At 41.6% G+C, this 25335-nt stretch overlaps 1 protein-coding gene and 1 pseudogene across 1 annotated transcript in view; both read left to right on the top strand.

Moving 5' to 3' along the window:
* Positions 1 to 25335, top strand: part of ESR2 (estrogen receptor 2) — a 59891-nt gene that overhangs the window by 12764 nt on the left and 21792 nt on the right. The window contains exons 3-6 of the mRNA XM_058739290.1: positions 2401 to 2517; positions 13891 to 14190; positions 14580 to 14718; positions 22934 to 23067. Coding sequence (XP_058595273.1) covers positions 2401 to 2517; positions 13891 to 14190; positions 14580 to 14718; positions 22934 to 23067 — 690 coding nt within the window. The remainder of the gene's footprint in view (positions 1 to 2400; positions 2518 to 13890; positions 14191 to 14579; positions 14719 to 22933; positions 23068 to 25335) is intronic.
* Positions 2038 to 2225, top strand: LOC131518298 (U4 spliceosomal RNA; annotated as a pseudogene).

The raw sequence follows: 25335 nt of genomic DNA, 5'->3' as shown, positions 1-25335 counted from the left end.
TGGTCTTTTAAAATGAGGTAAAAAAGTGAACCTTTCATTGTCCCTTAAATGCTTATTGTTATAAACCTCTATAAATCCAAAAAGGGTAACATCATGTATTATTCTTTGAGTTTTTAGAAGGTCCTTAAAAGATTGATACCTCTATGGAAAGTACTGTGTGGTTACATTTACCTTCTAGCCATAAAAGATTATGTTTTAGCGGACAATTGAAAATTTCTAATTGGGAATGTATCTTGACTTTTAGCATATAATTTATTTTTGAATGTTTTAAGCGATCATAAAAGCAATAACAAGTAATTATCTGTTCCTTTAAAAAAAGATTTATACCATACCTCATATTGCCTCCTACTCTTGTGTGTGTGTGGAACCTGTAAATATGAGAGTTGCTTCCTTGGTTAGGTTACCTGATATGGCAAGTGGTGATGGGGGAGTCTTGTGATTATGCTATAATTATGTAAGACTCCATCATACTGGAGTGGAGAGACACGTGGGAAGTCAGAGATATGCCCCCCCCCCCCCCACTCGGCCTGGAAGAAAGCAGACATCATGCTGTGAACTGCTTTTGGGCAGGGAAGTGGTTCCTCTATGTGTTGTCAACAGCATCCTGCTGACAGCCAGCAAGAAAATGAGAACTTCAGCCCCACAGCTGCAAATGGCTGATTCTGCAAACACCTTATATGAGCTTGGAAGGGGATGCTGAGCTTCATATGAAACCACAGCCCAGCCAACACCTTGATTGCAGCCTTTTGAAACCCTGACTAGAGTAAGCTGTGCCTGGATTCTTGACTCGTGGAAATGAGATAAGTGGGTTTGGTTTTAAGTGTGTAAGTTTGTAGAAATTTATTACGCATCACAGAATACTAAAACCATAACCTTAAGATGATTCAACTGAAGTTACATGTTTTCTTTTGTAGAATGGGGATGATAGCTCTTTATAGGGAAGTTATGGGATTCAATGAAATGTTGATAAAGTATCTGGGAATCAGTACGTTGTCAGAATGTTGGTGAGCCAGGCTTCCTGTGTGTGGCCGGGATGAAGGTCGCTTGAGAGGGCGTTTGCATCTCTTCGAGAGCTGTACAGTCTCTGCCGTTGCTGCTACCCCAGGCTGGCTCAGGAAATGGTGGTAAAGCCACAGGCAACTGAATTTCAATTTGTGTTTGGTTGAACAAGTGTTACTGGAATCTACCTAAAGTGGGAGAGAATTATAAAATTCGATTTTGGTGTAATCATGGAACAATGTCTTTTTGCTCTAGGGGTCGGGTAGGGTGCATCTATTTCACAAGGCTCAGCTCTGAACTCTGGGTGGAGTTCAGTCTGCACATTTCCTTATTCTCCTTGGACCAGCAACTACCCGAGGCATTTCCTTTTTTTCAAAGGGCCTCTTCTTGGCTCCAGCGGCCAAGCCAGACTGTTGGAATATCCCATCTACTTACATACTATTGGCTAAAGCAAGTTTCATGGCCACACTCAACGTCAGTTGGTAGGCGAGCACACTTTGGCTGCTCTAGTGCACTGCAGGGTCACAGGGCCGCAGGAGGCAGTGGCAACTGAGAACAAGAACCACAGCCAGCCTCAAGTGGCAGTTCTTTTGGTTCTTCAGTTTGCTAATTTCATTATCCCCTTAGTGATTAGTTTCGTTCTCTTATTTGACTATGAATTCCCATAAGGGGCGCCTGGGTGGCTCAGTGGGTTGAGCGGCTGACTTTGGCTCAGGTCATGATCTCACAGCTTGTGGGTTTGAGCTCTGGGTCCGGCTCTGTGCGAACAACTCAGAACCTGGAGCCTCCTTTGGATTCTGTGTCTCCCTCTCTCTCTCTGCCCCTCCCCCTCTCACGCGCCGTCTCAAAAATAAATAAACATTTTAAAAAGTAAAAAAAAAAAATCCTGTTAAATCCCAAAGAGGGATATGTATAAAAGAATGTAAGCAATTGAATTTGGTGACCTGATACACAAGTACTATCCTTGCGGTGTTCTGTGATTTGCAGAACCAATTTCAGACGACTGTCTTACTTTCCATGTCCAAAGGAGAATATTTCAGCTTTGCGCAGTGGCAGAATTGTAGCCAATGAGGTTTATCCGAGGCACGATTATTGCTAATTGAAACCAAAGGAGAATATTTCTAATGTATCTCTTGAGAATTCTAAGAACATGCAGAGAATAGCCTATTGGTCAAAGAGTAGGATATGGAGATATTCCTGGATTTTCTATACTCACTAATAAGGTGCTTATGACGCTGAACTTTGGCCTTTGTACCTATACCTATCGTTAAGAAGATGCCCCCTACCTCTCAGCAGGGTAGCATTATCGGTGTTGTTGACCAGGAAGACATGTAATCAAAATATTGTAACAATAGCCTGCCTTTTTTGTTTTGTTTTGTTTTGTTTTTTCCTCCGTTGTAGGACATAACGATTATATTTGCCCAGCGACAAATCAGTGCACGATAGATAAGAACAGGCGCAAAAGCTGCCAGGCCTGCCGACTTCGGAAGTGCTATGAGGTCGGGATGGTGAAGTGTGGTGAGTGTTCGCTTCCTGTTTCATTTCATCGTATGGGGGGGCGTGCCGATGGCTCTTTCAAACAGGACAGGTGGGGGAACTGGGGACATGTAGCCTGGATGGGAGGAGAGTTAGGACTTGGTAATTATCATCAAGTATTTGTACGCTGCCACATTGGAGGGGGCATTGATGTATTCCCTGTAGCTGCAGAGGACAGAGCTGAGGTGAACAGGAATGAGTCACAGGAGGCACATTTTGGCCCAATATAGGGAAGAACTTTCTACAGCTCAGGTGGTCTGACAACACAGTAGACTGCTGCTGGGTTTAGGGAGCTCTAGAAACCAAAGTGCTCAAATGGGCTGGATGACCTTCTGCCCGAGGCCTTGCAAAGTCTAAGGATGAAGTTCAGATAAATGTCCACAGTCAAAGCTGTGACAGAAAAGTAGAATATCTTGTGGGTTACTTGGAGAGCTATGGGAAAGATTCATGCCTAGCCCTGTATTAGCTTTCTAGAAAAGGTACATATAGGTGTCAGAAACATGATAGAACCATGGAAAGCACACAGAACGTACATTGTTGTATGATGATATCTATGTACGCATATATGCGTATAAACATACGTATGTGTGTGTATGCACACATACATGTATACGTACATGAAGAAGAAAGAAAAATGGGCACATTAGTATAACATCTGACAGTAATGCGTACCTCCTGCTCTCTCCACCTGGCTAACTTTTGATTCCCTGTCTGTACACACTTGCATGTATATGTACTCACAGCAGCTCTGCCCGAGTTTTCCTGTTATTCTCTAGTCAGTATTTTGCCTGTGGTTAGTTGTAATTTCTCTATTTAAAAAATTTAAAACAAAAGTCTCTTTTCACCCTGACAGTCTCTTAGGAGCTCTGCCTTTTGAATATTCTCTCTTTTTTTGTATTTGCTATGATATAGGACCTTTAATTTCAATATTTATAATTTCTCATCTTTTACATAGACTTTTATATATATATATATAAATGTGTATATGTATATATATATACATTTATATATATGTATAAATATATATATACACATTTATATATATACATGTATAAATGTATATATGTGTGTGTGTATATATAAATTTATTGTTTAATTCACTTCCAAGTTAGTTAGCATATAGTGTGCAACAATGATTTCAGGAGTAGATTCCTTAATGCCCCTTACCCACTTAGCCCATCCCCCCCTACCACAACCCCTCCAGTAACCCTCTGTTCTCTATGTTTAAGAGTCTCTTATGTTTTGTCCCCCTCCCTGTTTTTATATTCTTTTTGCTTCCCTTCCCTTATATTCATCTGCTTAGTATCTTAAATTCCTCATATGAGTGAAGTCATATGATACTTGTCCTTCTCTGACTAATTTCACAGCATAATACCCTTCAGTTCCATCCACATAGTTGCAAATGGCAAGATTTCATTCTTTTTGATTGCCAAGTAATACTCCATTATGTGTGTACACACACACACACACACACACACACACACACACACATATATACCACATCTTCTTTATCTGTTCATCTGTCGATGGACATTTGGGCTCTTTCCATACTTTGGCTATTGCCAACAGTACTGCTACAAACATGGGGGTGCATGTGTCCCTTCAAAACCTGTATCCCCTGGATAAATGCCTAGTAGTGCAATTGCTGGGTCATAGGGTAGTGCTATTTTTAATTTTTTGAGGAACCTCCATACTGTTTTCCAGAGTGGCTGTACCAGTTTGCATTCCCACCAGCAGTGCAAAAGAGATCTTCTTTCTCTGCCAACATCTGTTGTTGCTTGAGTTGTTAATGTTAGCTATTCTGACAGGGATGAGGTGGTATCTCATTGTGGTTTTGATTTCTATTTCCCTGATGGTGAGTGGTGTTGAGCATTTTATGTGTCTGTTCGCCATGTGGATGTCTTATTTGGAGAAGTGTCTATTCATGTCTTTTGCCCATTTCTTCACTGGATTATTTGTTTTTTGGGTGTTGAGTTTGATAAGTTCTTTATAGATTTTGGATACTAACCCTTTATCTGATACGTCCTTTGCAAATATCTTCTTCCATTCCATTATTGCCTTTTAGTTTTGCTGTTTTTTGCCTTTGCTGTGCAGAAGCTTTTTATTTTGAGGAGGTCCCAATAGTTCATTTTTGCTTTTGTTTCCCTTGCCTCTGGAGATATGTTGAGTAAGAAGTTGCTGCAGCTGAGGTCAAAGAGGTTTTTGCCTGCTTTCTCCTCTAGGATTTTGATGGCTTCCTGTCTTACATTGAGGTCTTTCATCCATTTTGATTTTATTTTTGGGTATGGTATAAGAAAGTGGTCCAGGTTCATTCTTCTGCATGTCGCTGTCCAGTTTTCCCAGCACCATTTGCTGAAGAGACTGTCTTCATTCCATTGGATATTCTTTCCCGCTTTGTCAAGGATTAGTTGGTCATACGTTTGTGGATCCATTTCTGGCTTCTCTGTTCTGTTCCATTGATCTGAGTGTCTGTTTTTGTGCCAGTACCACACTGTCTTGATGATTACAGCTTTGTAATACATCCTGAAGTCTGGGAGTGTGATGCCTCCAGCTTCAGTTTTCTTTTTCAAGATTGCTTTGGCTATTCGGGGTCTCTTCTGGTTCCATGCAAATTGAAGGATTGTTTGTTTTAGCTCTGTGAGGAATGCTGATATTATTTTGATAGGGATTGCTTTTTCTTTTTCTTTCTGTATGTAACAGATAAGGCACCTCATCTGGCTATATTATAGTCGAGCAGAAGTCCTCTTATTTGATCACACTTCTCTGGCTTTATAATCACTGATGTTTCCTGTTTTCTTTGTAAAACACCCTGCCAATGCCCATGAGCTCCCCGTGTGTATTGGATACTCTTTAGAACATTCAAGCATTTCTGTTCCCACCACTTTAGTTATAGCCTTATCAGTAACCAGTAGACGTTTTCCAAAACCTATTTCTACTCATTGTAACTGTCAAATTATGTAATTTAATTAGAATTTATACAAACATGAAATATGAGTAGGAAAAGATACCATTTCTGTGAAAGCTTTGAGTGCAACTGTAAAGGAGGGACACCAGGCTGGCTCAGATGGTAGAGCATGTGACTCTTGATCTCAGGGTCGTAAGTTCAAGCCCCACATTGGGTGTAGCACTTACAGTAAAACAGCAACAACAACAACAACTGTAAAAGACTAGTAGCTGTTGAGTTAGGTATGAATGAGATTGTGGCGGGGGGGAATCATAAACCTAGAAAAATTCTGAATTTGGATTGCTTTATGAGTGCCTAAGTTCTTGCTCCGTTGTAAAGAAGTGGAAATTGAAAATTCAGAGGCTGTGCATCGTGGATATGGTTTATGTAGGAAAGTTACTTGTGATTTAATTGGCAGATGTGCTTAAGGAGAAAGATTTGGTCCTCTGACAAAAGATTACAAATTGTTTCATATTTTAAGTTAACATTTTAAGGTGAGTGTGTATTTTTTAAAAAGCTATTTACAATTTAGTCAGGATAAGAACACTTTTATTCTACCACGATCTGTTGGACAGGTGTAGCCCTGGTGGTTTGGGACCAGGGCAGGAGCACATGATAATCCGCCTGCAGGGGGCGGTGTATGCGGTGGGAGAACAAGAGGACAGGACTCCCGAAGGTTGAATTTCCTTTTTTGTCTTATTTCTTGCTATCTGTGACTATGCTCAAACCTAACTTTTCTGGCCCTTGGTTTTCTTATCTCTGAAAAGAAGATATCTGTTTCACTGAGTTTTGTGAGGAATATATATGAAAAAAAATATAAAGACCTAGCACAGTGTTTGGCACTAAATTTTAGTTTTCCTTCCTTTCCCCTCCCTCTTTGAAAAGCTCATATAAGTTATGAGGAGTTTTGATACAATACAGTCTTGCAAGGCAGAGTACAGAGATGTACTTTAAAACATCTTTCTGGGGCGCTTGGGTGGCTCAGTTGGTTAAGCGTTCAACTTGGGCTCAGGTCATGATCTCAGTTTGTGAGTTTGAGCCCCGTGTCAGGCTCTGCACTATGAAGCCCGCTTGGAATTCTCTCTCTCTGTCTCTCTCTCTCCCCCTCTCTCTCTGTTCCTCCTCAACTTGTGCTTTCTCTCTCTCACAAAATAAACTTCAAAAAAATCTTTCATGATACCAACTCAAAAGAGATCTGCAACCCCATGTCACAGCAGCATTATTTATTTGTTTGTTATTTATTTATTTTTAAAATTTATATCCAAGTTAGTTAGCATATAGCAGCATTATTTATAATAGCCAAAGCATGAAAATAACCTAAGAGTCCATTGCCAGATGAATGGATAAAGAAGTTAGTGTGTGTGTGTGTGTGTGTGTGTGTGTGTGTGTGTGTGTGTAAAAATGGAATAGCATCCAGCCATTTAAAAAAAAGCCCACAAAGAAATCCTGCCATTTGTGACAACTTGGATGAAACTTGAGGGCACATGCTAAGCGAAGTAAGTTAGAGAAAGACAAATACTGTTTGATCTCACTTACATTGGAGTCTAAAACAAAAACAAAAGCAAAAACAAAAACCCAAACTCATAGAAAAAGAGATCGGATTTGTGGTTACCAGAGGCAGGGTGTTGGGGGAGAGGGAATTAGAGAAAAGTGACCAAGGGTACAAACTTCCATTTAAAAGATAAGTTTTCTGACATAATGTACAGCATGCTGTCATTAACACTGCTGTATGATAGATATGAAAGTTACTAAGAGAGTAAGTCCTAAGAGTTCCGAAAGAAAAAAGAAATCTTTTTCCTTTCTTTCTTTTTTTTCTTTTAACTTTCCCTCTTTATTGCATCTATATGAAATGATGGACGCTGACTAAACTCACTGGGGTGGTCATTTCACAATATACATAAGCCAAACCATTATGCTGCATACCTTAAACTTACACAGTGATATATGTCAATTATATTGCAATAAAATTGGAAAGAAAAATCTTTCATGGAAAGGAAAACCAGAGAAAAGGTCATTAAATTTGGCCAAAAAGAAATTGGGCAGGGCTCTCTAAGAGAAAACATTTTATCATCTTTGGAGATTGCATGCTGAAATGGGTTGATGTGCAAACATCTGGATATATCGCCCTTTACTGACCACAGAGGACCATTAGGAGTGAACTTTCTTAACTATGCTTCCCTCCTTTTCCAGCACTCTTCTTACCTGTTCTCTCAATAAACCCTCCACCCATATTCTTCCTTCCTTCCAGTCTTGGAGGAGTAGGGACTCCACCTGCACCATTTCCCTTTTATTCAGAAATTTTGTCTTTTCTGTTATCACCGTTTTCTTCACCAATCTTGGGTTTTCTATTGAGGTTTTAATATGGTTGTTTAAATGGTGGGAAGATGCTCACCCAGACTTACTTCAGGGATGAGGCTTTGTTGTAAGGATACGCTGAAATGTAAATAGCCCGGAAAACAATCCAAAAGGCCATGCATTTGATCTCTAGAGATTCCTGTGTTGGGAGGATAAATCTGTATCTTTAGATGCCGTCTCTCTATTCATCTGCTGTATATACACATGACAGGGATTGGATAGGGATGTGGGACAAAGTAGTAAAACTGCCAGCTTTGGATTCAGACAACTGCTTTCACTATTTTCTAGTTTTCTACCCTGGGCAAGTTATTTGAGCCTTCTTGTGCCTGGCCCCTCCCCTGTATCTTGGAGATGCTAATAGCCCCTGCCCTCTAGGGCAGTTTTCAGAATGAAATAATCTATATACATTGTACAATATCTGACACATAGAAGCTTCCAGTAGCTGTGAGCTGTCATTTTGATCATTTACCATTATTATCATTGTTGTCATTGTCATCACCATTGTCATCAACATCTTTTCACTGGGGCTATTTACCACTTTCTATTTTTTTTACGTTTATTTATTTTGAGAAAGAGCACCATGCATAAGTGGGGGAGGGGCAGAGAGAGAGGGAATCGAGAGAAAATCCCAAGCAAGCTTCCCACTGTCAGCACAGAGCCTGATGCAGGGCTCGATCTCATGAACCATGAGATCATGACCTGAGCTGAAATCAAGAGTCGGGCGCTTAGCTGACTGAGCCACACAGGCGCCCATATTACCACTTTCTAATATGGAGCACTCCTGTTTGGTAGAGTTCTTTATCACGCTTCCTCAGAGCCACACTGAGTGACTGCCTAGATTCCAGTGTAAAAGCTGTGACACTAGAAATATCCTTGGTAGAAAACAGTGAGTTCCTGGTTGAAGACTATTTTATTGATCTGGAATCCCCAGGACTCTGTACAGAGCTCAGTATATAGGGCTTTGTCAGTGAAAGCTGATCAAATAAATTTGAGTGTGTGATTCAAAACCTTTCTCTTTGTATGTTAACCTGTTTCCTCATATACTCTACAAAAAGGAGATGTGTGATCAGACAGGTGCTTTCTTAAACCAAACATTTTGTTCCTTTTTACCCTGGGGGTATAATTGATCTTAAATAATACCTATTGCTTTACGTCTGATTACTAACACAATGAATTATATTTTAGGCTTTTAATTCTTTTAGTAAACAGTTTGATTCGGTTATCTCTAGACAGATAGAGGCCTTCCTTCTAGTTTGATTAGCCAAGGATAAGAAGAAATTCAGATAACTTTTCTTGGGAGCAAGTAATTTAAATGTACTCATACCTCTTAACTAATATTTCTTTTTAAAATATGGACAACTGAATTTAGTAAACAAACATAATGGTAGGAATATAGAAACTAGGCATTTTTCAGATATTTTAGTTTTTTTTTGTGTGTGGGAAAGTTGTACCCACGCTCATGACATCCTGACTTATAATATGTCTTTCTTAATTTTCACTTTGTATTTTTGTCTTTAACCAATGGATTTCAAATTTTTTTTTTAATGTTTATTTATTTCCGAGAGAGAGAGAGAGACAGAGCGTGAGCAGGGGAAAGGCAGAGAAAGGGAGACACAGAATCCAAAGCAGGCTCCAGGCTCCAACCTGTCAGCACAGAGCACAATGCGGGGCTTGAACCTACAAACTGCGAGGTCATGACCTGAGTTGAAGTCGGACGCTTAACCCACTGAGCCACCCAAGTGCTCCTAACCAATGGATTTTTAGAAATTCTTTTGTGCTAAACTTTACAGGGGCCTGGGTTATATTTTTGTTATTTCTTGTGATCAGAGAATATGATCTATATGATACCAATTTTAGTTAAAATTTTATTCATGAACTAGTATGTGATAATTTTGTTCAAGTGAATTGTACAATCCAAATGTTCTGTATTCTGCCTTTCCCCTTATTGTTTACACTGTCAGTTGCTGAGAAAGATACATCAAAATACCCAAATAGGGGTGCCTGGCTGGCTCAGTTGGTGGAGCATGAGACTCTTGGGGTTGTAGGTTTGAGCCCCACGTTGGGTGTAAGGATTACCTAAAAAACCTTAAAAAATAAAATATCCATTATAATAATGTATTTGTCAACTTTTTCTCTCAGTCACTTTTTCGTGTTACATTTATAGGTTGTGTTTTCTTATCGTTTTTTATTTATTTATTTATTTTTATTAAAAAAATTTTTTTTTTAACGTTTTATTTATTTTTGAGACAGGGAGAGACAGAGCATGAACAGGGGAGGGTCAGAGAGAGGGAGACACAGAATCCAAAGCAGGCTCCAGGCTCTGAGCTGTCAGCACAGAGCCTGACGCGGGGCTCGAACTCACGGACCGCGAGATCATGACCTGAGCTGAAGTCGGCCCCTTAACCGACTGAGCCACCCAGGCGCCCCCTTATCGTTTTGATAAGATAAGAATTATCTAAGTTTAGAATTATTTATCTTCCTTTTATAATCTACTGATGAGGCTTTAATAATGATTTGTGCCTTACAGTTTATATTGTCTGATATCGATAGAGTAACTGATTTATTTCATTAATTTTTGCCTGTTATTTTTTTCTATCCCTTTGTTTTCAGTTTTCTGTGTGTTAGATGTATCTCTTACAGCCAGTCTATGTCTAGATAAAAAAAAATATATAATCTCAGAGTTGCTCTCAATTGATGAATTTAGTCTATTTATGTTTATTGTGATCATGATATTTGAATTCATTTCTATCATTTTATGCTTTAAAAAATTCATCATATATTTTCTTTCTTTCCTTTTTGGAATTTACACCATTTTACTGTTTTATTTTTCCTCTTCTAGTTTGGAAGTCATACATTCTGTTTCAATTCTTTTAGTGACAGTTCTATTTTTAGCATGCATTCATGAGAATTCAAGCCACTCTCTCTAATTGATGTTTCTCTTCCCAAATAAACAATCTTAGAAAGGTCTAGCCAAAATTATTCCTCTCTCATCTTATTTGTTATTATCCAGTATTTGGTGCTACCTTATTTCTGTACCTCCAAAAATTAATTGTTATTATTTTATACATTCTATGTTTATTAGGTTTCCTCTCATGTTTAACAATTTAGTTTCTTACCATTGCACCTTGAATTTCATTGCTTTTCTTGGGTTCATGTTTCTCCATCCCAAAGAAACAGTAATTATTTCAAAGGGGGTATGAGTGATATATCTTTTTAACCTTTGCCTAACTGAAATGGCTTTAATTTATCCTCACTCTTGAATGATAGTTTATCTGAGAATATAATTCTAAATTGAAGGTTTCTCCCTTCCCCCACTATCTTAAACACATTATCCCATTGTGTTTCTGACCCATAAACCTACAATAACTGAAACATATTGAGACCAGCAGAGGAGTAAAAACATATATATACATATGTGAAACATATATGAAACAGAGAAGACAATCCAGAAGAAGAGACCTTTATACATATTTCTTAAATGACATGGCATTTTATAAAAATCTGTGGGAAAAATTTATCCAATAAATGCTACTGGGAAAATTATACATCTGTTTGAAGAACATAATATGACATGATACAAACATACATAAACTTCCAAATAGATTTGAACCACAAAAGTGCTTAAAGAAGATATAAGAAAACATTGGTATAATCTTGATGTGAAACAAAAGACCGATTTGGCTGTGTACTAAAGCTTCTTATGACGAGAGATACCATGAGTAAAGTGAAAAGATATATAACAAGGCAAATATGGTATATAAGAAAAGTTATCTATAGTTACTAAATAAACTTCATAGGTTACTGGGGGTGGGGGGAAGAACAAAAGAAATAAATAGGCAATATACAAGTAAAAGAAATATAAAGTATGGCAAATGTATTAGTCAACCTTGCTAGCAATTAAAAAAAAATACAAAGTGAAATGAGATTGGTTAGTCATTTGTCAGATTAGCAAAGATTAGAAATTATTTTTAATGTCCAATGGTGTTATGAGGAGATAGGAAGCCCCTTAAAGTATCATTTGGATTATAAATTTTAAAATAGTTTTGGAGGGGGCATCTGGATGGTTCTGTTGGTTAAGTGTCCGACTATGACTCAGGTCATGATCTCGCAGTTTGTGGGTTCGAGCCCTGCGTCAGGCTCTGTACTGACAGCTCAGAGCCTGGAGCCTGCTTTGGATTCTGGGTCTCCCTCTTTCTGTGCCCCTCCCCAACTCACACTCTGTTTCTCTCTCTCAAAAATAAATAAAGATTAAAAAAAATTTTTTTTTAACATCTATTTATTTTTGAGAGACAGAGAGAGACAAAGCAGGAGACGAGGAGGGGCAGAGAGAGAGGGAGACACAGAATCCGAAATAGGCTCTAGGCTCTGAGCTGTCAGCACAGAGCCCGATGTGGGGCTTGAACTCATGAAGCATGAGATCATGACCTGAGCCGAAGTCAGACGCTTAACCGACTGAGCTACCCAGGTGCCCCCAAAATAAATAAACTTAAAAAATAAAACAATAAAATAGTTTTGGAGGGGGCCCCTGGCTGACTCAGTCTGTAGAGCATGTGACTCTTGATCTCAGGGTTGTGAGTTTAAGCCCCACGTAGAGATTATTTAAAAATAAAATCTTAAAATAGTTTTAGAGGGTAATCTATCAATAATCTTAAATGTGTATATGCCTTGGTTCAGCAACTTGACTTCTTTGAATTTATTTTAAGGGACTAATTGGATACAGGTACTCATTTTCATTGTAATATGAATACTAGCAAAGAAATTAGAACCAACCTAGATTTCCATCAAGGGACACTTTAGATAAATAATGCTATATTCATAAAACAGAATGCAATATAGGTTTTTAAATTGTCAAATGACGCCTTTCTAATAAAAAGAAAAAGGTTTAAATAGTATATGCACACTGTGATCTAAATTTTGTATATGAAATATGCAAAAGTAAATAGCATTAAAAGAAAACTGAAAGAATTTATGCCAAAATTTGTGCTTTTCTATATTTTTCAGGATTTAAAAAAATTTATTACTTGAAATATATTTATTTGTGTAAATATATAAAAATTTATGTGTATATGTGTAAGCACACACAAGTACATGTGACTATTTTCAGAATGTACTATAAAAGTATATTATTTGATAACTGTTTGGAAACATTAGTGTTCATTCAGTTCCTAGTTTTGCCTATCTTTTGTCTGAAGAAAACTCCTAATTCTGTGGTTTGAAAACTGAGGTTATGTCAGCACTCTTTTTTTTTTTTTAAGTTTTATTTATTTTGAGAGAGAGAGAGAGATGAGCGAGCACACGAACGAGTGAGGGAGGGGCAGAGAGAGACGACAGAGAGAGAGAGAGAGAGAGAGAGAGGAGAGAGAGAGAGAGAGAGAGAGGCAGTTCCAAGCAGGCTTGGTGCTGTCAGTGTGGAGCCCAATGCAGGGCTCGATCCCACGAAACAGGAAATTATGACCAGAGTTAAAATCAAGTCAGACACCGAACCCACTGAACCGTCTAGGCGCCCCGTCAACACTCTTTACATTTTTTTTTTTTTAACGTTTATTTATTTTTGAGACAGAGACAGAGCATGAACAGGGAAGGGGCAGACAGAGAGGGAGACACAGAATCTGAAACAGGCTCCAGGCTCTGGGCTGTCAGCACAGAGCCTGACGTGGGGCTCGAACTCACGGACCGTGAGATCACGACCCGAGCTGAAGTCGGACGCTTAACCGACCAAGCCACCCAGGTGCCCCGTCAACACTCTTTAAAAGAGAAATCGATTTTGTCTCCATAGGTAATCTTGAAATGGGAGCCCTTACGTTCATTTGGGCTACTGTCCCTGAAACGTCCCGTTTTGCTCTTGCTAATATAGTCACAAATGTAACCATCTCTGGTACACGCCCCACAGGTTCCAGGAAGTAAGTCAGGCTTCTGTTCTAAGACACGCTGTGGGGACAGGCTCGGGTCTTAACCACGGCGTCACGGCCTCGCTCTTGCCCCGGCGACTCGGGCGCCTCGAACGCCGGGTTGGCGAAGCCACGGGAAAGCACTGTGTGATCGTCTCTCCGGTTTAGGCTCCCGGAGGGAAAGGTGTGGCTACCGTGTCGTGCGAAGGCAGAAGAGCTCCGAGGAGCAGCTGCGCTGCGCCAGCAAAGCCAAGAAAGCCGGGGGCCACGTGACCCGCGTGAAGGAGCTGCTGCTGAGCGCCCTGAGCCCCGAGCAGCTGGTGCTCACGCTCCTGGAGGCGGAGCCGCCGCACGTGCTGGTGAGCCGCCCCAGCACCCCCTTCACCGAGGCCTCCATGATGATGTCCCTGACCAAGCTGGCCGACAAGGAGCTGGTGCACATGATCGGTTGGGCCAAGAAAATCCCAGGTAGGGCTTTCTGGATCTCAGCTCAGTGCAGAGGACTTTAAAAAATATCTAACTAAAAACGATCTGTTCCAGCTTTCTGTTTTTCCCTGGCATCTGTCTGGGGAGGGGGGGGAGGGGGAGCTGTGAGCCCAGGTAACTGTCCTTTATAATCTTCGATGACGTGTATTAAGTCTGTAGAAGGAGTCCAAGGCCGGACGTTGTGAGTTGCACACGCAGAGTTCAGAGTTTCCTTCCTTAGGGCAGCGTGTAGCCGCAGCTTTAAAACGTTGGTTGTTTTCTCTGTGTCGTGGGTGTTTTCGTAGCTTGTGAAAACTTGCTCTTTTGTTTTCACAGACACTGGGAGCCGAGGAGGAGGGTGGGTGTTTCTCACGGCCTCTTGCTTTCCCCAGGCTTTGTGGAGCTCAGCCTGTATGACCAGGTGCGCCTCCTGGAGAGCTGCTGGATGGAGGTGCTGATGGTGGGGCTCATGTGGCGCTCCATTGACCACCCCGGCAAGCTCATCTTTGCTCCCGACCTCATTCTGGACAGGTGAGAGAAAAATGCATCGCGTTTCTCCTCCCGACTTGTCTGAGCCCCGGGCGCTGCCTCACACCTCACACCTGAAAGGTCAGTCAAGAGGATGATAATGTCATGAGCTCCCTCACCAGGTCAAGAGCCCAAGAAGGAGAGCATGGGTACTAGGATTCAGTGTCCTGTGACTTATCCTTACCCGCAGTGGGGTGACATTTACAGGTCAGACTATAAGAGCCCCTATCTTGCAGAATATGTGGCCAGTAAGTGTGCAGGTCAACTTAGATTTTTCAGCATTAGAAATTTCATTTTCAGTTTATAATTTTAAGTTGCCCTGCTGTTCTTTCCACTTGTGGGGACCATGCCTATCTCTTCCTGGACAGGTGATAAAATTCTTACAGATCTGCAGTTTATTTTAATGTGCTTTGACTCTAACTGCACGCTCTATAGCATTTTTGACAGTAGCAGTGGAAGGAATGGTTATTAAAACCAAACGAAAGGTAATGGAAATTGGGGAATGATAGCGCCAATGCCATCACTCGATTGCGCCTTGTTTTCTTTTAAAGATGGCGCAGAAAAGGAACCAATTTTTAATTGACTCAGGTGAACTGTTCATGGAGGAAAAACCAGAATATACAACACTAAAGATGTTAGTAGGAAAAGCGGACACTTTCTTGGAATACATTTGAGCAGGTTGAAAATCTCTCCATGGAAATGGATTTCCACGTTCCTTATTTTGAGAAAGTTCTAATGTAGAATGTTCAGTCACATTTGACTCGGTGCACAGTGTAGAAGGAGCCATTATATGAATGGAAAATGTCTGCCCCCAACTCTTGGAACTGCCTGTTTAGATCATCAGGAGACCCCCGTGCACATGTTACACAGATGAAAAGCGATGCCCCTAAGTTGTTAGCCCCCACTCTGCCTCTTGTTCTGCATGACACCGTTGACAAAGCACTGTTTTAGTGGAGAACAGAGCCTTTGGGAAGAGCAGGAGCAAGCCCTGGTGTTAAACCATAGAAGAACGTAGGTTCTGGAAGCTGAGACCCTTCAGTAACAATCAAAACAGTCAACTTATTGGCTTGTGTATATCAGTCCCCATTCACGGCCCTTTATGGGTAAGTGCCATTATTATCCTTATCCTTCAGTTATGGAAATGGCGTCAGGTAATTTGCCTGTGGTGACAAGGTGACAGGGTAGTAAGTGGTAGAGCTGGATGTAGGGGCTGGCTGTGAAGTCCATGCTCTTAACTCTGACAGTAGTTACCTGTACAATGGGTCATGCCCCTCAGAGGGACAGAGAACTGAAAAGGGAAAGAGGAGGAGGCTGAGAGGCAAAGTGACTTTCTACTTGATTCTTTTATCTTGGGACAACTCCATTCTACTCTCTGCCCACTTCAGAAACCTCCTCCTCTTCCTGTCACGGAGGACACCATCTGGCAAGGCAGGCTGGAAAGCCAAGCCCCCTGCTGAGCCGTCACTATCTTTCATTTACTCATTATGTTCCTCTTGGCATTCAGATGAAGCCACACACACGCACACACACACACTTCTCCTAGAAGTTAGTGCTAGGAAGAAGTTTCACGCCTTGAATCAATACATTTGCAGACACCGGGATTGGGTTGCTGTTGCCTTTTGTCCTGACTTCTACATTGATGCCGCATTTAATGTTTATGTGCAGTGACTGTTTCGTTCCTGGTTTTTAGTATAACCACCTCTCCTCTTTGTGTGAGTTCTTTGATTCCTGTGGGTGGAATTTACTGTAAACTGACACGAATCCTGGACAAATTTTAGGCCTACCTTTCGGTTAAGTAATAGAAGGAAAACAAGAAGTAATTTTTGTTACAAATGATTTTTAATAGACTCACATTACTTTTTATGAATATTTGAAAGTATTGTGTTGCCCAGCACACAAGTCTAGTATATTTGAGTAGAGGAGAGGCGCTTTTGGAATCGTAAATGCGTTCACAGTGAGCAAGCATTTTTTTGTTTGTTTTTGTAGTGCCTGTGGTGGTTATTTTTTGTTGCAACCTCTAATATTGTTAACACATAAACTTTGTGAGGTCTAGAATTTCAAGTCTAAGATAAGATAGTTCAATTCTTTTGTGTGTCTATTATTACAGATAAATATTGTTTTATGTGATGGGTATGTTTCTGGAGGAGTTGTCGCTTCAAATATGCTTGAAACGTTTTTTATTCAGAGTCAGAGGTGATGCGTCACAAAGAAGTTCTATTATGAGGTTTTTCTGCAACATGAATAAATAATTTGCACACCGCTTAAAAATCGCTCTCTTTTGGCAGACTGTCCCATCAGAGTGCCTTCACGTGGTGGTGTGACCATTAAAGCTGTGAATATAACTAAATTAGCCCACTTGTGGAGACTGAGGCAACAATTCCTATTTCCCTTTATTCTTGTTGAGGCTTCTGCAGTGAGAAAACTTAGACCTATTGAGGATGAGAGGAAGAGCCGGTTATCTCAGCTTATTTCTTTTTTTTAAATTTTTTTTTTCAACGTTTATTTTATTTTTTGGGACAGAGAGAGACAGAGCATGAACGGGGGAGGGACAGAGAGAGAGGGAGACACAGAATCGGAAACAGGCTCCAGGCTCTGAGCCATCAGCCCAGAGCCTGACGCGGGGCTCGAACTCACAGACCGTGAGATCGTGACCTGGCTGAAGTCGGACGCTTAACCGACTGCGCCACCCAGGCGCCCCTCTCAGCTTATTTCTAACAAGGTAGTTCTCTTGGTAACTACTAGAGTCACAAATTCATGTGAGGATCTACCACAGAATCTGAGCTTTTATTTGCTGGAAAAATCGTATCTGCTAAGACATGTCATGTCCTTGGCATCAACAAGAAACGGTCTAATGTTAAGTATTATTTAAAAATCAGGGGCGCCTGGGTGGCTCAGTCGGTTAAGCATCTGACTTCAGCTCAGGTCATGATCTGACGGTTCGTGAGTTCGAGCCCTGCGTCAGGCTCTGTGCTGACAGCTCAGAGCCTGGAACCTGCTTCGGATTCTGTGTCTCCCTCTCTCTGTCTGCCCCTCCTCTGCTTGCACTCTGTCTCTCTCTCAAAAATAAATAAACATGAAAAAAATTTTTTTAAAAATCGGAGGGAGTTTGGATCTGGGCACGTCCCTCATTGTGGATGCGAATGGAGTTCCGTGCACTCGTATCATTGTGCGTGTACTGAGTCTGCATTCACATTAGTTCTTTGTATGTCGACTTTCTTTAAGATACCCAAAGGATCTTCACTTTAAAAATTTCATCTCCCTTTGGTACGCACGTAATTTTCATTTCTGTTCAATATTTAAGTCTTCTCCATGTGTTAAGCTTTAAGCCCCCCAACCTGTTGCCCTGACACAGAAGTAAACTATGGTCTCCAGCCACAGGTGTGCTGCCACCAGATATGAACGTGGGTACAAAATGGTGCACCCAAAGCCAGGTCCACTCATTCAACATTTTGTCGTTGGGATCAAATAGGATCTTTTCCTTTTATAAAGGAGTGGTTATCACACAATAAGACATTCCACATGTAGTTACTAATTTTACCTTTACTTAGCCCTAGTTTATGGACAAATGGTGTGCAAAAGTAAGTTTTTATGAGTGGGTTGGTTTGACTGATGGATTGTTTCAGTATTTTAAAATTCAAATCATATGTTCTTTCTCTCTCTTTTTTTTTTTTTGGGAGAGAAAAAGCATGTAAGTGAGCAAGGGGTAAAGAGAGAGGGGGAGAGAGAGAAAATCCCACGAGGGGTAGAAGGAGGGGAGAGAGAGAGAGAGAGGGAAGCAGGGCTCACTTGAATTGGGGCTTGTGTTCCCCCAAAGTGGGGTTCGTGCTTACCTGAAGCGGGGCTCAAGCTTATCTGATTCGGGACTCAAACTCACAAACTGAGATCATGACATGAGCTGAAGTCAGATGCTTAACTGACTGAGCCACCCGGGTGCCCTGTTCTCTCTTTTTAATTCAAATCTTTTAATCCCATCCTAATTTCTTTTTTTGTTGTTGTTTTTTAGATTTTTTTAAAACATTTATTCATTTTTGAGAGATGGAGAGAAACAGAGCGTGTGCAGGGGAGGGGCAGAGAGAGAAGGAGACACAGAATCTGAAGCAGGCTCCGGGCTCTGAGCTGTCTGCACAGAGCCTGATGCAGGGGTTGATCCTACAAACCGTGAGATCATGACCTGAGCCGAAGTCAGATGCCCAGCAGACTGAGTCACCCAGGTGTCCCCCATCCTAATTCCTTACGCCCAGTTCAGTTCATTCCATAGTTATAAAATAAGAGTAATAGATCTCATTAACTTAGTATTTAAAAGTCCTTCCTCTGTAAGACTCATTTTAAGGCAGAGCTTTAGTAGGGTGTCATTTATGAGGTGTTGTCCCATATTTCCTGTATTTCTCATTTATTGTCTACAAAAATTATATGGTTTCTCCAGCCTGTGAAGTGAATACAAATATTCTAACCGTGCCACCCCTTGAATGAAATGGCTGGCTGTCACATCTATTTAATAAAAGCAATCAAACCTGATTCTTTAAAATTCATTGAGAGATTCACTTTTTCCATGAGGTATACATGTTCTGATTACAGTGAGTTATAGCATTTCTCAGGGTTTAGGATGCTCTAGAATATAAACTCTCCCTCCATTTTTTAAAAAAGTTTATTTATTTATTTTGAGAGAGAGAAAAAGAGCATGAGTGGGAGAGGAGCAGAGAGAGAGGGAGAGAGAGAGAATCACAAGCAGGCTTCAAGCTGTCAGCATGGAGCCTGATGTGGGACTCGATCCCACAAACCCTGAGATCATGACCCAAGCTGAAATCAAGAGTAAGATGCTTAACTGACTGAGCCACCTAAGTGCCCCTCCCTCCATTTTTGAAATATGAGTTTGTGTTTAAAATGGCAAGCATTTTGGGATGCCTGAGTGGTTCAGTCAGTTAAGCATCTTGGTTTCAGCTCAGGTCAGGATCTCACAGTTCATGAATTTGAGCCCCGCATTGGGACTGCTTGGCATCCTCTCTCTCTCCCCTTCTCTGCCCCTCCCCTGCTCGCTCTCTCTCTCTCGCTCTCTCGCTCAAAATAAACTTTAAAAAAATGGCATGCATTTTAATGAGGAAATTATACTAGTTTCAATACTTAGGGATGTGTTTTTAGGTACACGTGGCAACCTCTGCACAAAATGGTTTTGATTTCAGATGAATCCTCTTATCATACTGTTTGGGAGTGGTGTGAGTATGCATGCATCTACATGTGCATGACCCCCCACCTCTGACTGGGTCTCAAAGAAAAGAGCCAAACTGTTAATGAAGGACTTGGGGGGCTTTTTGTTTTTGTCCCCAGAGATATTTTGTTTTGTTTATTTAGTTTGTTAGTTTCATTTTATTTTATTTTTTAATGTTTATTCATTTTTTGAGACAGAGGCAGAGTGCAAGTGGGGGAGGGGCAGAGAGCGAGGGAGACCCAGGATCCAAAGCAGGATCCAGGCTCTGAGCTGTCAGTACAGAGCCCGACATGGGGCTTGAACCCACGAACTGCAATATCATGACCTGAGCCACAGCTGGTCACTTAATCGAATGAGCCACCCAGGTGCCCCTATTTATTTAGTTTTGTAAAGATTTAAAAAATATTTTTTTTTTTTTATTTTTGATAGACAGAGACAGAGCACAGTGGGGAGGGGCAGAGAGAGAAGGAGACACAGAATCTGAAGCAGGCTCCAGGCTCCGAGCTGTCCGCACAGAGCCCGATGCGGGGCTCGAACTCACAAACCGCGAGATCATGACCTGAGCCGAAGTCAGACCCTTAACTGACTGAGCCACCCACGTGCCCCTGCAAAGATTTTTTTTTAAAGTAATATCTACACCCAACGTGGGGCATGAACTTACAACCCTGATATCAAGAGTCACGTGCTCTGGGGCACCTGGGTGGCTTAGTCGGTGAGTCATCTTGCTTTTGGCTCGGGTCATGATCTCGAGATTTGTGAGTTTGAACCCCTTGTTGGGCTCTGCGCTGATAGTGCAGAGCCTGCTTGGGATTCTTTCTCTTTCCTTCTCTCCATCTGCCCCTCTCCTGTCAAAATAAATAAACTTAAAAAAAAAAAGTCACATGCTCAGGGCACCTGGGGGGCTCAGTCGGTTAAGTGTCCAACTCGTGATACCAGCTCAGGTTGTGATCTCAAGGTTATGAGATTGAGCCGCGCTTTGGGCTCCGTGCTGAAGGGGAGCCTGCTTGGGATTCTCTTTTTCCCTTTCTCTCTGCCTCTCTCCCACTCATGCACGTGCACTCTTCTTGTTAAAAATAAAGAAATGATCGGGGCGCCTGGGTGGCGCAGTCGGTTAAGCGTCCGACTTCAGCCAGGTCACGATCTCGCGGTCCGTGAGTTCGAGCCCCGCGTCAGGCTCTGGGCTGATGGCTCGGAGCCTGGAGCCTGTTTCCGATTCTGTGTCTCCCTCTCTCTCTGCCCCTCCCCCGTTCATGCTCTGTCTCTCTCTGTCCCAAAAATAAATAAAAAACGTTGAAAAAAAAAAAAAAAACCAAAAAAAAAAAAAATAAAGAAATGATCATTAAAATAGTCATTACAAATGTGTAACATGCTGTAAAGACTGAGCCAGCCAGGTGCCCCTGACCCCCCAAGACATTTTAGAACCAGTTTTATTCAGCATCAGCTCACCTCAAGCCCAACAATTACAATTTCCAATAATTGTCCCCAAGCATAGTGATTTGATTATGTGGCATGAGGGGCCTTCAGGGAATAGGTATTTCACTACGTGCAAAGCATGCATTGTCCTTACTGGACACTTGCAGCTGGCTGCCTGGGAAAGCCCAGAGCAGGGGAGGTGGGAGGAGGGGAGATTTGGAGGTTTCCTACCGATTTGGGCACCCTTTGCCCAGGGCTGATTCTCCAAGGTGGCCTTTCCCTATGAGTGACTTCTAGGAGGCACTGGCGTTTTATCACTTAACCTGTGCATGTTCGGAAAGCCTCAGGTGGTTGCAGAAGTTACCATATTTGTTTGCAACTTGCAGTTGGCTTGCTTGTAGCTTTGTGCAGGTGAGTCTGCGAGGGTTTGGATGCTGTGGAATGCAGGATCCTGGCAAGCTGCTGTCCTCTCACAGAACCCAGTGGGAAAGACTCACCGCCATCGGTGCTCCATTTCGATTCCGCAGAGGCCCTTTCTCCAGCCACCGCCATCACTGGAAACGTCCTGGCTTGGGGTTGGGGGGAGGAGGAGAGGGAACAGTCAGTTCTCTGAAGATCTCAGGTTCCCTTCAGGGGCTGCGTGGGAGACTAAGGATGAAACCCGCAGACACCCACCTCTGCCAGGCTCCCCTTCATCATGCTCTGCAGGTGTTAAGAAGCAAATGAAGTTTCATGGGAAAATCATCTAACTGCTTGTCAAGGGCTTCCAATGACTATGGCTGATGATGATAGAAGATTTTGGGGGGAGCAGTGAGGCAGAATAATGTGTGTCTGGCTGGAGTGAACTGAAGCTGGTATTTTCCAGATACAGTTCAAGTAACTTCCTTCAAAAGTACGCATATAAAAATTCATTTCTATGAATGTTCAAAAGAATTTTGATTATATGGTTTGAAGTTTGTCTAAAACCTTTGCTTAAAAATAATCTTTGGCAAGTCAAAAATGTGCGTATTTCCATTTCTACCTTCCTTTCCTGATTCTAATCTGTCTTCTCGCATTGTGATTTCTTTGGCTTTTTTTCAAGTTACGTTAAATGTCTCTTAGTTGCCCCACCAGTTTCTTACATGACCTCCAGGAAGTGAGTTAAGCCCTCCCGTGTGAAGGATTGTTTCAGCATCATTCAGTCTTCCTCATTAGCCCTTTAAAGTCTTCTGATGGGATCACGGAAGGTCTCATTTTAGCAACGTGTGTCGTAACTAGGGCTGGTTGGCCGAAATGGTCTAGGAAGGAAAATGATCAACAGAAACGGCAATCTGTTAAGGAAACATTTGGTGCGCGGGTAGAAGGAAAATGCATTTCTAATGCACACTTTTCTCTCAGTAGCATTTATTCAAATGTTTGCTGTCGGAATTTATAGAAGTTCCCTATCCTCTTTATGTGAAGATTATTCTAGTAATTTTATGTCACTGGATGTGCTTTCATTACCGGTTTGTCAGAGTTAAAGGGTGTTCAAAATGAAATTTGAGGTTAACAAGAAAATACTCATTGCTTTTGCTGGTTGCCTAGTGCTGCATGTTTCTTAAATTTCCAAACAAACTTTTGTAGGGATGAGGGGAAATGTGTAGAAGGAATTCTGGAAATCTTCGACATGCTCTTGGCAACGACTTCAAGGTTCCGTGAGTTAAAACTCCAACACAAAGAGTATCTCTGTGTCAAGGCCATGGTCCTCCTCAACTCCAGTAAGTAGCCACACAGCTGGGCTGTGTTTTATGGGGGAGAGATGCTGTTTCTAGAACTAGCCTGGTGGGAAGAACAGTATCAAACTTCTTGTTTTACTTAAAAAGGGAAAAATGGCTTCCTTTCTGACTTCTCTGTTTCATTTTCTAGGGATTGAAACAGTAGTTAACTTTTGGTAACTTGAATGTGAATTATTCACTGGCTGAATTACTGGCAGTAATTTAAAAAGTGGCTCAAGCTGGAAAAGAAAAAAAAAGAACTTTAAAATACTTACTTTACAGCTTTGTTCATTGTTTATACAGGCATTTTACATGGTTGACCCGCATTTATATTTACTCTTTTGCTTTTACAGATTCATTCATTCATTGATTTCATTTATTCATTTGGTAAAGCCATTGAAGATGTAGTCCTGCCTTCCAACAGCTCACAGTCTAGGGAGGGAGAGAGAGAAAACAAATTATGAAAAGCAGTGATCGGTGGTCTAATAGAATAGGTACAGAGTGCTGTGGGAAACCAGGAGAGACACAGGAGTGGCTGCAGAAGGAAACACGGTTTGAGTACGTCTTCAGGGACGGGCATACATTGGCGGGACAAGGGAAGCACTAGGAGGAATGAAAGGAGGGCCAGGAGCTGCAGGCTGTGCAGAGGAGCAGAGGGAGGTGCGTATGGTTGTGCAGGGTGGTACCAGAGATTACACTGCACGCCTTGGCCGAGAACTGCCCCTGGGGTGCTGAGCAGCCCTAGAAGAGGTCCAGGCAGGGCAGTATCACGGACAGAGAAGCGTTCCGTAGAGATCACTGTGGCTTCCATGTGGAGGACTGGCTGGAGAGGGGAGAGACAGAGGCAGGGGCCTACACAGAGTCATCAGGGACGATGAGAGCCTGAACGGACTTGCTGTGGAGGGGCCAGGGAGGAAGGGCCTGACTTGAAGGAAACATCGGGGTTCGAAGTGAGAAATGAGAGAGGCACTGAAGGTACGTGGGTGTGGTAGTGTTGCTGCTCTTTTCTTATTATATAAGTGAAACCTGGTTCTTGTAAACATTCAAACAAGAAAAACATACAAGGAAGAAAAAAATCACCAGGAATCTCCCCCCGCCCCTGGGCAAGATAACCACCATAAGTTTGGAGACCAATCTTTAACAGCTCTCTGTAGATAGATAGATAGGTAGATAGATAGACAGATAGATAGATAGACAGCTCTCGATAGATGTATAGGTACATAGGTAGAGATGGGTAGGTAGGTAGATAGGTAGATAGATATTCGCACACACACATACACAGAGAGGGAGATACCCATGCACACACAGGCTTATATGTATAATTTTACATAAACAGCAGAGCATCTTATGTTAAAAATTATAAAGACTTTGAAAGAGGCCTACTTTCATCTAATTATTGGCTTGACCCTTCCAGCCCAACACCAACTAGCTAGTCTTAACAACCAGAGGATAGATTTTATACCTTCTTCTATCCTCTAATAATCTTTTAAAATAATACGTCCCCTCCAATATCCACATAGATAAGCTTTTTCCCCCTATTTAAAAAAAGTTAGGGGGAACCTGGGTGGCTCAGCTGGTTGAGTGTCCAACTTTTGGTTTCGGCTTGGGTCATGATCCCAGGGTCGTGGGATTGAGCCCCACATGGGGCCCCGTGCTGAGTGTGGAGCCTGCTTGGGATTCTCTCACTTTCTCCCTCTGCCCCTGCCCCTCTCCCCGGCTCACACTATCTCTCTCTCTCTCTCTCTCTCTAAAATTAAAAACAAAAACAAAAAACCTCACTTTAAAAAATTAGCATAATTTTAAAAGTTGGGATACCTATATATACAAATACTTCTCTGTGTCTTGCATTTTTACTTTCCAAAATGCTGTGAAATACCTCCAGGTCAGCTAGGAGAGGTCTAACTCATTCTTTGAGTGAGGACATTGTCTGAATTGTTCAACCATTTCTTTGATGGGCCTTTACTTAATTACAGCTTTTTTTTTTTTTTTTTCCATTATAAACATTGCTGCAGTAAATACAGTTGTGCTATTTTGTACACATTTCTAAGTTTTTGTGTAGTGTTGACACTGTTTAGTTTACCACCTACCTGGTGTTTGGCCCAGCTCCTGTCCCTGGTATTGCTTGCTTTGCTTAGCTATTTACTCTCGTTGGCTTATTTCTTTCTGAAATAATATGGGTATGCAAGTTTTTATTGTTGTTGTTGTTTTGTAAATGCAAGTTTTAATCCTCCAACTGATGACTTACGGATAACTTCATTTGGGCATCATGTG

The sequence above is a fragment of the Neofelis nebulosa genome, chromosome 7 (genome assembly GCF_028018385.1).
Source record: "Neofelis nebulosa isolate mNeoNeb1 chromosome 7, mNeoNeb1.pri, whole genome shotgun sequence".
NCBI classification, from domain to species: Eukaryota; Metazoa; Chordata; class Mammalia; order Carnivora; family Felidae; genus Neofelis; species Neofelis nebulosa.
The sequence above is the reverse complement of the archived record's forward strand: the minus strand, read 5'-3'. Positions and strand labels throughout refer to the sequence as shown.